The 12660-nt window shown below is 43.8% G+C and overlaps 1 protein-coding gene across 3 annotated transcripts in view; it reads left to right on the top strand.

Annotated features, from left to right (window-relative positions):
* The window catches only part of LOC147621312 (uncharacterized), a 76967-nt gene that overhangs the window by 42319 nt on the left and 21988 nt on the right, over nucleotides 1–12660 (top strand). For 2 of the 3 annotated variants that reach the window (XM_086824037.1, XM_086824038.1), the window contains exons 3-5: nucleotides 5882–6051; nucleotides 7208–7526; nucleotides 7781–7848. In XM_086824037.1, the coding sequence (XP_086680163.1) occupies nucleotides 5882–6051; nucleotides 7208–7526; nucleotides 7781–7848 (557 nt within the window). Of the gene's footprint in view, nucleotides 1–5881; nucleotides 6052–7197; nucleotides 7527–7780; nucleotides 7849–12660 lie in introns of those variants that run through there. The other variant, XM_086824039.1, reaches the window with a different exon arrangement.

The raw sequence follows: 12660 nt of genomic DNA, 5'->3' as shown, positions 1-12660 counted from the left end.
GCTTTTGCATGTCCCACTATATGACCATTGCCTAGGCCCTAGCTGCCTATTACTTGGGCATCACTGCTGGTTGTCAACAGGGTGCCAAGCCCCTCATGCTAATGATGATGATGTGCTGCTACTGTTGATGATGATGATGATGGTGCTAATGATGATGATATTGTTGATGCTGAGGATGTTGCTAATACTGATGCTAACATTGATGGTAATGATGTCCTAAATGCTGACTATTTGCTATATCAATCATGGATTAAGATTGTCCATGCTAGAGATTAGCCATGGCATGGGCATGCACGTGACATCCCCTCATGCTAAACTTGATGACGGGGTGGACACTCTGTCATCCTTCTTCCTTGGACTTCTGACTCTGACCTTCTACTTTAGCTGATATTTTTGTTTGAACACCTCACTCTTGATCTCCACTTCCAAGTCTTGCTGAAGAACTGAGCATCTATTCCATTGCTGTCCCCATGCCTGCTTTTGCCTTACCCTTAACATAGCGGTGGGTCACCTGCTGCCGGAACTAATCATATGCTTGTTGCTAGGCCTTTGGAACTGATTTGAGAGCTTAGTGATGTATTGGTTCTGCATATATACCCTCAGGGAATGCTTCCTCTAGCTTCACCTGTTGCAGACCATTCCATCTGCCACCCTATTGCATTCTTCTGCTAGAACTGTGCATCTTCCTTGGGACTATGCTTAATGGGCTGAGCCTGAATGCTCTGATACCAATGTTGCATGTGTAGAAGCCTTAGCTGTACTGATCCACCGACCTAAGCCTGATTAAGAACATGATTAAGACAGAGGAGAGAGGAGGAGAGAGAGAGATTGGTGTCAGGGTTTTCTTGTATTTATATTGTACAAAAAGATGGCTTAATGAATGTACATGGTGAGGCCCTTGGTCAGCCCCAAAGAGGTGACCTCTTGCCCCTCCCCTTTACATCATATCTACTAACTTATATGCTAGATGAATGATGAAAAATTAATGACTGATGCTTATATGTGATGTTGAGGACCAAGTCGGCCAGCTACCTCTGCTGTCGGCCAGAATGTTGGACAAATAATCATGATTTTTCTTTACTTTAACGCTGTGCTTATGCTTTTGGATGTCCCACTGTATGACCATTGCCCAGGCCCTAGCTGCTTGTTGCTTGGGCATCACTGCTGGCTGGCCACAGTGCCCTGCCGGCTGCTGACAAGATGCCAAGCCCCTCATGCTAATGATTCGCTGCTGCTGCTGCTGGCTGCTGCTGATGATGATGATGATGTTGGTGCTAATGATGATGGCACTGTTGATGCTGAGGATGCTGCTGATATTGACGCTAACACTGATGGTAATGATGTCCTAAATGTTGACTATTTGCTATACTAATCAGGGATTAAGATTGTTCATGCTGGAGATTAGCAATGGCACAAGCGTAGACGTTGATTGTGACTAACACACTTTTTGGATTACTCGAAATGTGTCAAAGGCCTTAGTAACCATTAAGTGTGAACCTGGGATACCTAACTTTCCAGTTATAAGCCATCTACAGGCTAAAAGAGAGTTTCGGAAAGGTGCACAGTGTGCGGTGATCTTCGTTCAGACCACCCAGACCGTGAGTTTGCGAGTTGGTCCCAACCCCATAATGGGTGGTATGATGGAGGGTGCAAAGCCACCAAGGTTCGCCTCTTACACGAGAGGGAACATGGGCTGATTTTAGCACTTGAGATGCAACTTGTCTTCCATAGACTCACTCGTCGAAAGATGTGTACATTTCTCACTAGACAAGAACGTGAGTTATACCAACTCTTTTTGAGCAAGGATAATTGAAAAGCTTGGCACAATCTTGAGAAAAAAAGAACCCCTACACCTATAACAGACCATAGCCTCTGGGAAGCCTATGCACAAGAGTCGTATGACGTGCCTTATACCACAAATGTCACACCTCTATCGGACTACATCTTACGTCTTCAATGCTCTCAATATCACCAAGGCTCCTAAAAAGTTGCAGAATGGGAGAGCAAAAGATCACGAGCATCTTTGCATGGAACACATTGAACACGGCACCCCGTATTGGCTCCCATTCGTGCAAATCTTTTTACCTGAGCACTTTGTGAAGGCTTCCCCCCCTCTTGGACCACCAACACCATCATCCCTATCCACAAAGAAGGAGAACCAGACTGAGGTAACTATAGGACTACCATGATTGGCTGCACAATGGCCGAGATCTATGGAGTAGTACTAGTGGACATGACGATCAGCTCTATGGCAAAGAGGATGGGACACAGAGCATCAGGCCAGGCAGGCTTCAAGAGAAACATCTCCATGCTAGATCATATATTTTTACATTACAAGCTATCATAGAGGTGGCGAGGTCACAAAAGAGATGTGTGTATTGTTGCTTTGTGGATTTTCGCAAGGTTGTCCCCCGATCTTGCTTGATAGGACACGTGTAGGAGCTTCACCTACCATGGAATGATGATACTTTATGAGGCTGTACTGGGCCGAGTACGGGCAGTGAGTGGCCTCTTGGGATACATATGTAGGACTATCGGGGTCAAGTAGGGTTGCACACTCTCACCTACACTCTTGGGTCTATACAATAATGAGATTGCAGTATTTGTGGATAGTTTCGGAGGTGGAGGCTCGCCATTTGCCTAGACGGTAGTGCCCGTATTGTCTTATTCTGGCGACATTTTCTTGATCTCAAATTCAGTCGAGGGTTTGGAGATACACTTGGATGCGCATTGGACAGATTTTGCAGGGAGAGACCCTACGATCAATTTGGTCCAAATTGTTAGCCATCATCTCCTTGTGTTGCTGGCTTCCTGTTTGGTGTCCTCTTTTAGCCTCTAGGGCTGACCATGTTAGCTGTAGGGGCTGGTCACCCTTCACATATGTTTTCCCATATTATTCCCCTTTTATGGAGTCTTGGGCTTTTTTCCCTTGTCGTGGAGGACTTTTTTCCCTAGTCGGCTACCGTCATACGGGCATATATATAGCTGGCTTGCCTCCCTCATTCTTCACTGCTTGCTTAGCATTGTTTGTTGCAGTCCCTCACATACCAGGTTTTCTCCCCTCTTTCTCGGGACATGTATTCCTTTTGATGATGATATTGAGAGCAGGTTCTCACCTGTGTTTCCTCTCCATCTCTCTCTCTCTCTTGCCTGTGTTTCCACTCTCCCTTCTTCCGTTGCACATTCTATCATGGTATCAGAGCGTCGGTGATCTACAATGTTGGATGCTCCCTCCTGTCCTTTCTGTGTTTTTGCGTTTTTAGCAAGATGGACAGATCTACGTTTTTTTCTCAGAGTTGCTGCTGGTCGCTTGCCTCTTCCATGCGTCTTCTCCATTGCAGCTATTGGTCATCTTTTACATGTTTTGATCCCTGAGATTCACATGTTTTCTGCTCTGTTTTCAGGGTAGGAGCACCTAGAGTGCTACGTTTTTCTACAGGTGGTTGTCTACAGCAGTTTTGCAGCACGTCTTTAGTATTCAGCAGCATATACTCCTCCTATAGTGCTGGCCGCCTAATCTGTGCAGGACAGCAGCAACCTACATGCTGCGTTTTTTCTCCTACAGGTTTTCTGATACCGATTTGCTGATTTGAGGCTTGGGTGTACCTATTTCTTATGTGTTTCCAGAATTTGCCTTTTCTATTGCCCGAATACCTTTGCTTTTTTTAGATTTGCAGCCATGGTTGTTGTGTTTTTCTGGACTGATTTCTGCTGGTACCTCTACCTTCACTTGGGCTTCATCCGTTGGACTTGAAGTTACTTTCTCTTCAGCGTTTTTCCTCATAGGAGGTGTGGACACTGGTTGGCCTGAATTTTCAGGTTTGTAGCTCTTGTTTGGCTGCATTTTCTTCTCCAGTGGACACAGATCACTTGCAGAGGGGGTTTTGTGTGGATTGTGGCTTTGGAGGCACTTTGGTACTTGAGGAGGATATTGAATTTCTGATTTCAGTTAGCGTTTTGCTGATTTTGGAGCATCTATACTTGTGTTTTGTTCCTTGCCTTCCCAGTTTCCCGGTTTCTTCATGTTCCTTGCCCCATTGCAGTTTATATTCTTGCTTCCCTTCCTCATTATGAGGAGTCTACCTCTGCCTCTCTTTGTGATGCTTATGAGGATGCCCCTCCCCTTGCCAATTCTACAAGTTTGTTTTTTTGGAGGATGGTTTTTTTGGACCCGGTGGGATGCTTTGGATCTATGGTTGCTAACCGTGCGTGGGGCACAGTGGTACTTTCAGAGTTTTTGGGATTTGGATCAGAATCAGGTTGGGCTTGTATCAGTCCAACGACATCTTTTTTCAGAGGGGGATGTGGAGTCCTTTCATCTTGCGATGCCCACCGCAATGGAGCGTACTTGTACAATGTACAACATTGGACAACTCATGGTATGGAGTTTGAGCAGATGGACCCCATCTTTTCTACAAAGTCTTTACATCTTGCGATGCCAATCTTTTCAGAGGATGCTTTTGTACAGCATTTGGCTACTCTTGGTATAGAGTTGGAGGAGATTGACTATATTTCTTTTGAGGGTTCCAATGAGGAGCAACTTGCTTCTCCTAGGATTGATTATATACAGGATCTGATCTTGGTTGGTTATGAGGTTTTTCATACCTTCTCTAGGCTGGATACACGACATTCTACTTCGGAGAGTGTTCTTACACTTGGGTTTGGACCCATTATTCGGAATAGCACGTTGCAACCTACATGGTTGTTTTCTTCCAAAGGAGCGGTGTACCTGGCAGCTTGTTTTGTTGCTTTTGTAGCTGAGTTGCTCAGGAGATTGCTTGTGGAGCTTTCTTGGTACGTGCTTGTGTAGTCTTTCATCTTTGATCAAGGACGACGTCTCTGGCTTCTTGGAGTTCTCTTAGCATCCGGTGCTGAGAGGGGGTGTGACATCATCTCCTTGTTGTTGGCTTCCTATTTGGTGTCCTATTTTAGCCTCTAGGACTGACCATGTTAGCTATAGGGGCTGGTCACCCCCTCACATATGTTTCCCATATTATTCCCCATTTTATGGAGTCTTGGGCTTTTTTCCCTAGTCGTGGAGGACTTTTACTCTATTCGGCTGTCTTCATATGGGCATATATATAGCTGACTTGCCTCCCTTATTCTTCACTGCTTGCTTAGCATTGTTTGCTGCAGTCCCTCACATCTCCCCTCTTGCTCGGGACATGTATTCCTTTTGATGATGATATTGAAATTTGAGAGCAGGTTCTCATCTGTGTTTCCTCTCCATCTCTCTCTCTCTCTCTCACTCTCTCTCCTGTGTTTCCACTCTCCCTTCTTCCGCTGCACATTCTATCCAAAACGAAGGTTACGGTCTTCAACACATCTTTTGGTCACCTCACGATTATCTCTCTTATATAGAGAGGTCCAAGTGAAGATTGTGCTGAAGTATGTATACCTTGGAGTCACTTTCTTGAGGTCTTCCGTGGACGTTAATATAACTTTCTTTCTTTCTTTCTCCTTCTTTGGCTTTAGGGCATGAGTATGGCTTTTTGCATGTACTGTCATCAATGTGGCTATAGTCCTAGCCTTCAACCTTAACTACCTGTTTCTATATTTTTTTTCCCAACCTTGCTACGCTTTACCATCCTTTTTTAGTCCACTTGCTCCTATTACCCTTTCACGCTTGCTTGGGGCTGTGTTTCATGATTGCCTCTATGATAACTTTGTGAGTGTACATTTGAAGAATCCATTCAGCAGTAATTAGTTGCAGTTGTGACATATAAAAAAAAGTTTTGCTATGTAAATGATTTCTATTCACTGTCACGAGTTGCATCCACCTTTTGCATCTTGGTTCATTTGCAAGCTTGTTTTTCCTGGTTGGTTGGTTTTTACATTGGTGTTTTTTTAAATAGTGAAGCAACACTGTGGCCTTTTCCAGATTCAGATACAACATCACTATCAATTGGTGGGTCTTACCATCCTCTGGGTAGCGTTTCCACTGGATGCATCTCAACTGTAAGGTTTGTATCTGCTTCACAGTGGAGCTTGCTATGGAGGTCTCCTTGGACACATGCTACTTTGGCTCGATCATTCACCTCTGCTACTCTGGTACCAGTTTTTATTTATGCTTGCTGTTCTTAGATTGACCTGTCTTTCCCTTCATCATTATGGCTGTCTTCATTTTGGGAGGCTTCAACTCAAATAGGAGTATTTTTATCCAATGTGCTATCTATAAGCTCGTGTTCCTTTCCATTTGAAAGGTGTGGAGGTTGGTAATGCTCAAAATTCGTTTGTTTGAGAGAGTGGTGTAATGCCTTAGCCAATTCATATTAAAAGGTGCAATGAGCCTGCCATTGACAAAAACAAGACCAATGGACTTGATGCCTGTGTGAATCACAACTCTTGGTTGTCCTTGTAAGAGGAAATGCTTACAATCCAACACTCTGAAAATCCTGTCTGTATCAAAGTCCGTTTTCTCTGGAAAACGAGCGTACAGTCTTGGAATTGATGCTGGAAGAACAAGAGAAGAGATTTTGTACACCATGCAGCTGTTGCTCAGCTTACGCACACATCAGACAAAAGTATCTACAGGTTTAGGAGTGGTTTCTCACTGTACATGATATACTTAGCAACCAGCAACATGTATCGCTCCTGCTCTCTGAATGCTTGGAGCTTCTCAGCATCAATGGTCTGAAGAAAGAGGCTAACCTCAAGGAGGCCTTGGTCCAGCCTCTGTGCTCTGATACCATCTTTGACTAGGTAGTGTAACCAAGCAATCAAAAGGGTTGCTTTTTCTACTCAGATTGAAGATGCTTCTGCCATCACTGTATATCATTTACCCTGCTCACTAACTAACTAGCATGAGACTACTTATACAACCTGCCACCTATAGCAGTCCTGTTCAAAAAATAAAAAGTGAACAATATTGACTGCTTAAAACTTGGTTCAGATATCACTCGTGCCTTGCAAGAAATCTCAGACACGGCATGCATGATTTGTCCACTAGCTACATTGTGATTTACCTGATCTCTAGGCAGGAAATAGGGCCGTGATCATCACCAAGTGGGTTATAAAATTTAGGGACAATCGTCATCAAACTTTTCCACAACATATATTATGATATATAGAGTGATTTTAAGTGTTTTGCTATAATCATACCAAGCAGCCAAGGTGAGTTATATTTGAATTTCAAGAACATATTAAAAAAAGGGTTTCTATCATCTTTTGGTTTGAGCACATATAACTTTTCCAAAGATCCATGCAGAACAGAAAACTGGAAAGCAGAGTTTTGGATGAGGCCGAACATGATGACGATGATGCTGGCGAGGGTTCATCACCCGAAGATGGGTATGAAATTGAAGATGAGCAACACTTAGAAGATGATGAAGATGAAGATGAAGGTGAAGGTGAAGATGAAGATGAAGATGAAGGTGAAGATGAAGAGGAGGAGATGAAAGGGGCAGAGATAGTGAAAAAGAAAATTCAAACGAAATCTACTAAGCCAAAACCTTCAGAACAGCAAGGACGCATCTTAAACGAAGACATCACAGCACAGACTATTCGTCTTGTGATTGATGATAAAGGTGGGCTAATCACCTTCACTGCTGCATGAAGTAATCAATGATGTTCAGTAGCTTATTATTTGTGCTTTCCTTTTCTAGATTTATGGTCACTGCCGAGCTTTTGCAAAGCGTGAAAATTAGTGTAATTCCATTAAGGGCAAGATATATTTTGTCCAAGCATAAATGCTTGCTGGATTACTTCGCGTTCTCTTTTTCTACAAACCTTTTTGAAATGAGAAGTTTAACTTTTCAGTGTGGTAAATGGGCTTTTGCAGATCACAGAGTTGTCTCAAGGGAAGAAGCATTGAGCTATGCCAAGGAGCATAACTTGGATCTTGTCCAGGTGAGAATATTAGGCCCCTTTTCAACCTGGATGCAGCATCCCATCAATCTTTCGGGAGCTACTGCAAGCAGTTTCCTCTTCCAGCTTACACTTAATTTCTGTTTTCATGTTATATTAGTGAAGAGCTGACTGCACATCCCTTTCCCTGGCCCCCAATTTCTCCCTCGTCCTCTTGCTAGAGGCTACCTTAGTATCTAGCATTCTGTAAGCACCATAGCAACAGTTTGGAAATTGTTAAGCACATGTATGTGTGTGCACGTGTAATGTCTGTACTGACATACATACTTACGTAATATGCATACGTATGTGTACATACACATCTAATTATATACGTTCTCATATATGCATGTTCACTTATATACATCATATATATATGTGTGTGTGTATGTGTTGGCATTGCCCACACATTGCAGCCAGCCTCTGTGCCCATGGCTGTCCTTATTCCACGAAAGATATTATCATGGTACTTTTCCGAGCCAGTACATGGTAATGCACATTCAACGTATTTACCCTACCATGCATTTTAGGGTTGCATTTTCAATAGCCTTAAAGCCTTTCTATATCAGTGTTTGTTTTCCATAATAGTTCCATTGCTGATGACATGAATGTGTCGAGCGATTTTTTGTCCCAATTCAGCAACGACAAGAAAAACTGTATATAAGCCATTATGATGGATTGTACCATTCGCAGCCTGTCACGCAAAGGCCATGTAGACAATTGCATGTAATCAACCTTTTGTTTGACTTCTCTTTACACCCATGCAACTGCTTCTTTGAAATATATGTTCCAACCCAAAGTATATCCCAAATGCCTAGTGATTTGGCATGGGGGTATCAATTGGTCAGAGTATACTATGCCAATCTGCTTGTTTTAGTGGTAGCGACTTCGACTTTCTAAAGTTGATTTTCAGCCCCACGACTGTCTCAAACAATTACAAAACATCCATAATCATTGCCAAATCCCTTGGAGTATTTGCTGGGAAGAAAAAAGAGTCATCAGCCTATGCCTTTGCAACCATTGATGACCTGTTTGGCTGTACGAGTCCATGTAATTCTTCTTCCCGAGTAAGAATATCCATATACATGAGCAAAGGATGAGTGGCAATTGCATACAACATGGCGCTTAGTTGGCAGCCTTGCCTAACCGATCTTCCCAAAGTCTGGGGTGATGATAATCCTTTCCCAATGATACATCTAGTTGTGCTGCCTACATACAACCAATAGATGACTTTTGTCATTTTCAAACCAAACCCGAGATGTTTCATGGTGGCAGCAATAAAGTCTCAGTGTAGTGTATCAAATGCTTTGGCAATGTCCACTTGCAGTTGCAACAACTCCTGACCAATATATTTGGCATACTTCATTCCCACACAAGCATTACATATGCTGTTTGTTATTTGTCATCTAGGAATGAACCCATATTGGGCAGGATGCAACCCTTTGTTAAGTACATTGGCTATTCTATGGAGATCATCTTTGTCACCATTTTATATAGCACTGGCATTAAAGTGATATACATACATCCTTTTTCGGAGCTAATTTCACAAGGCCCTCTTGACAGGAAGCAAGCATCGCTCCTTGTAACCATGCAACATTTATCATTGCCAATAGAATGTCTTTCAATTCCTCTCGAAAATTTTGAAAGAATTCCACAACCAATCCATCCCATCCTGTTGACTTCCACTTACCCAATCGCGCCCGCGCACACACACATGTACATTATATATATATATATATATATATATATGTATGTATGTATATAAAAACCGTTGTGTGAATGTCTGTCGGATTGGCGTCCAATTACTCTAATGCCAGTGGTTTATAAGTTAGTTTTTAAGATGTTGGTTCTCCGGCTGTCCCACATTTTGTATGATGGTTTGCACCCTGCCCAATATGGTTTTGTGCCCCGCCGACATATTCTTGATAATATTGCTAATACTTGCATTGGGATAGAGTATGCCAAATACACTGGTCAGGATGTTCTCATCATGCAGGTAGACATTGAGAAAGCTTTTGATACCTATAATATGTAGCGAAAGTCTTTGTATTGGAAGCTCCTGTCACACAAATGCTCACACCGTCTTTTGTACCCTGAGTTTCGTGAGTTTAGCAATCCATTTTAATACTTCAAACTTTAAAGAGACGAGAGAGAGATATATGAGAACTGTACACCAGATTGGGTCCCGAATTACCCACTAAAGGGTCCCCTATCCCGAGATAATGAGATAGTATTTGCTTTATTACTTTAGAGAGAATGACTATGGACTGTAGATAAGCCAAACGCAAGATCTCGGAGGATCGGAAGCCTGGCTGAACTGTACACGCCTGTAGAAACACCTCAATGAACTGATCTCGAGCCTATGCACTCTTCCCAAGGGCATGAGGAAGGGCTGCACACCTGAGGCTGAGAAGGGACTGCGGTGGACTGTTCTAAGCTATGTAAATATGCTGAAAATGCTTATGAATGATATGTTACCTTCACCAGATGACTGTAGCATGTATGGATGATACAGAGAAGGCGGAGGCACTGCTGTAGGGCTGAAATGCAAGGTGGAACTGCTGTAGAACTGTAAACGTAGGGCTGCAGGGAACTGGACACAGGCCGGCTGTGATATATGCAGAAACGTAGAGGTATATGCTGAATTGGGGCCTGTGGAGGTACTGAAAGGATGTGCCTATGGTCTGAAGGGACTGTATTGCTGTATGGCACTGCTGAATCTGCTGCGTTGGAGTACAAAGGATGCTGTACTGATGCGTTGGACTGCTAGGGTTGACTGAAGCAGAAACGCAGGTTCTCAAGGGGCTGGAGAAGTAAACGCAGAAGCTCCAAGGGGTTGGATGAGTCTATGGCTGTAGGCGTGGATGCTCCTATGGCTGAGGATGAAGGGCGCCTAGCTTCTGAAGACTGAATGGTAGAACAAAGCCCTATGCAAGCCTATTTATACTAACTAGGGACTGGGCAAGTTGGCTGGACATTTATTTAATAAAGTTTATATTTATAAATGACAATAAATGGTAAATAAATACCATAAAATATGAAAAAAATACCAGATAAATCCTATTAAATTCCCTAAGGCTTCTGGGATGTTCTAAATGATACACAGGCATATGAATGCATATTATGCAGGATGCAGAGTGCTTTCTGATGCAAACCCTAAGGCTTCTATTGACTCTACATGCATGAATGATTCTCTCCAAGTGGGTTAAGGGACTTCACTGACTGACTGACCCGCTAAGGGTGAAGAATGACCTACGTAGCTCGTGCCAGACTTATCCTGGACTGAGGATGTACAATGGGGTCACGGCGTACGATCCTACTGGGTTCTAATAATGTACAAATGTTGCACTGCTGATGATGAGCCATCTTGTCACCATGCACTGAGTGCAGAGTGCATGTGACAATATCATTCGATGGGATTTCATTACAATTGTTCTTGCCCAGTTGGGCACATGCAACATGTGGTGTATTGGCTCTATGCGGATGGTTTTTCCTTCCGGCAAGGCTGTCTCCTCTCTCTTCCTCTTGGACATTGGGCCGCTCCATCCGGCAAGGTTGTCCTATCAGTGCCTTGCTATATGCTATCGCCACTCATCCGTTACTGCTATACATGGATGCTTTGGTTTCGGAGCAGCGCTTACACACGCACACACGCGCGCGCGCGCGCGCACACACACACACACACACATCCAACTGGGCCGTGGAAAGGTCTCCAAGAAAGTGGGCATCCTGGAGAGACTGGAGCAAGGAAAATTTGAAAAAGGCGAAGACATTCACCGAAGTGTGCCCAAACAATTGAGTGTTGTGGGCATGGTATAAACTCAATAACGCCCAATAACGGCACCATGAAAAAAAGAGAGCATAATTGGGGGTAGAGGGATATCTACCAAAAAGCCAAAAGTGCCTGCCAAAGGAAAGCCTGGGAAACCGAGCATAGAGAAGAGTTGTCAAACAAGCGAGGAAATCTCGAGCGGTAGGACGATCCCAGAGAAGATGCTGAACCGTCTCGCACGGATGTGAGCAAGGAGGGCAAACTGAGGAGACAATACACCGGGCAGCCAAATGGACACCCATTGGAAGGGCCCCCACCAGACATTACCACAGAAAGATGCGCCGCTTGAGGGGAAGCTTACTTTTCCATATTCGATGAAGACATGTTTTCCACCACCCAAGCGGCCTATCCAAATGCTAGAAATGATTGCCATGCTCTTGAATCCATGGTTGTGGAAGAAGAAGATGGTAGGCTTTTTTGGCAGACAGATCAGCAAAAGAGAAAGTGGAATAACCTGGTAGTCCCCGATCAAACTTCCAATCAAGCAGTGGAAGAGGAGAAATCATGCGAGGCACTGATTGAAAAGGCTGTAGCAAATCAGTGATAGCATGCCATATAGGCCGATGATGCATCCGTAGATGAAACCGTGTCCGGGCCTGTGGAAAAGAGAGTGTGCAACCACTGTCATCCACTACATCATTCACTAGAGAAATGCCCAAGCGATGCAGAAAATAAGCCTTATGAGGCTGAAAAAGTGCCAAAGGGGAATCAAAGACCTGACTCTAGTGTAGACTCTGCTGATGAAGTGAGTTACCCGGATCCGGAGGGCGGCTAGACCAGTCGGAAATTAAACGGGTAGAAAATGGACAGCCGGATATGCAGCCTTGAAAATGCCCAAAAATAACATCCGGGATAGCTGGTGTCCAGTGCCCAAATGCTGCTGTCTTGAGAGAGGCAAACAAGTGAGAAAGCATGAGTGTCCAGGGTTGACGCTGTTCCAAGAAAGTAGGCAAGAGCATGGCCTTGCGAACAAGCACATGAAC

This window comes from Cibotium barometz, chromosome 30 (genome assembly GCF_041138505.1).
Source record: "Cibotium barometz isolate CiBa-2024 chromosome 30, ASM4113850v1, whole genome shotgun sequence".
NCBI lineage: Eukaryota > Viridiplantae > Streptophyta > Polypodiopsida > Cyatheales > Cibotiaceae > Cibotium > Cibotium barometz.
This window is presented reverse-complemented; position numbering and strand designations above follow the sequence as displayed.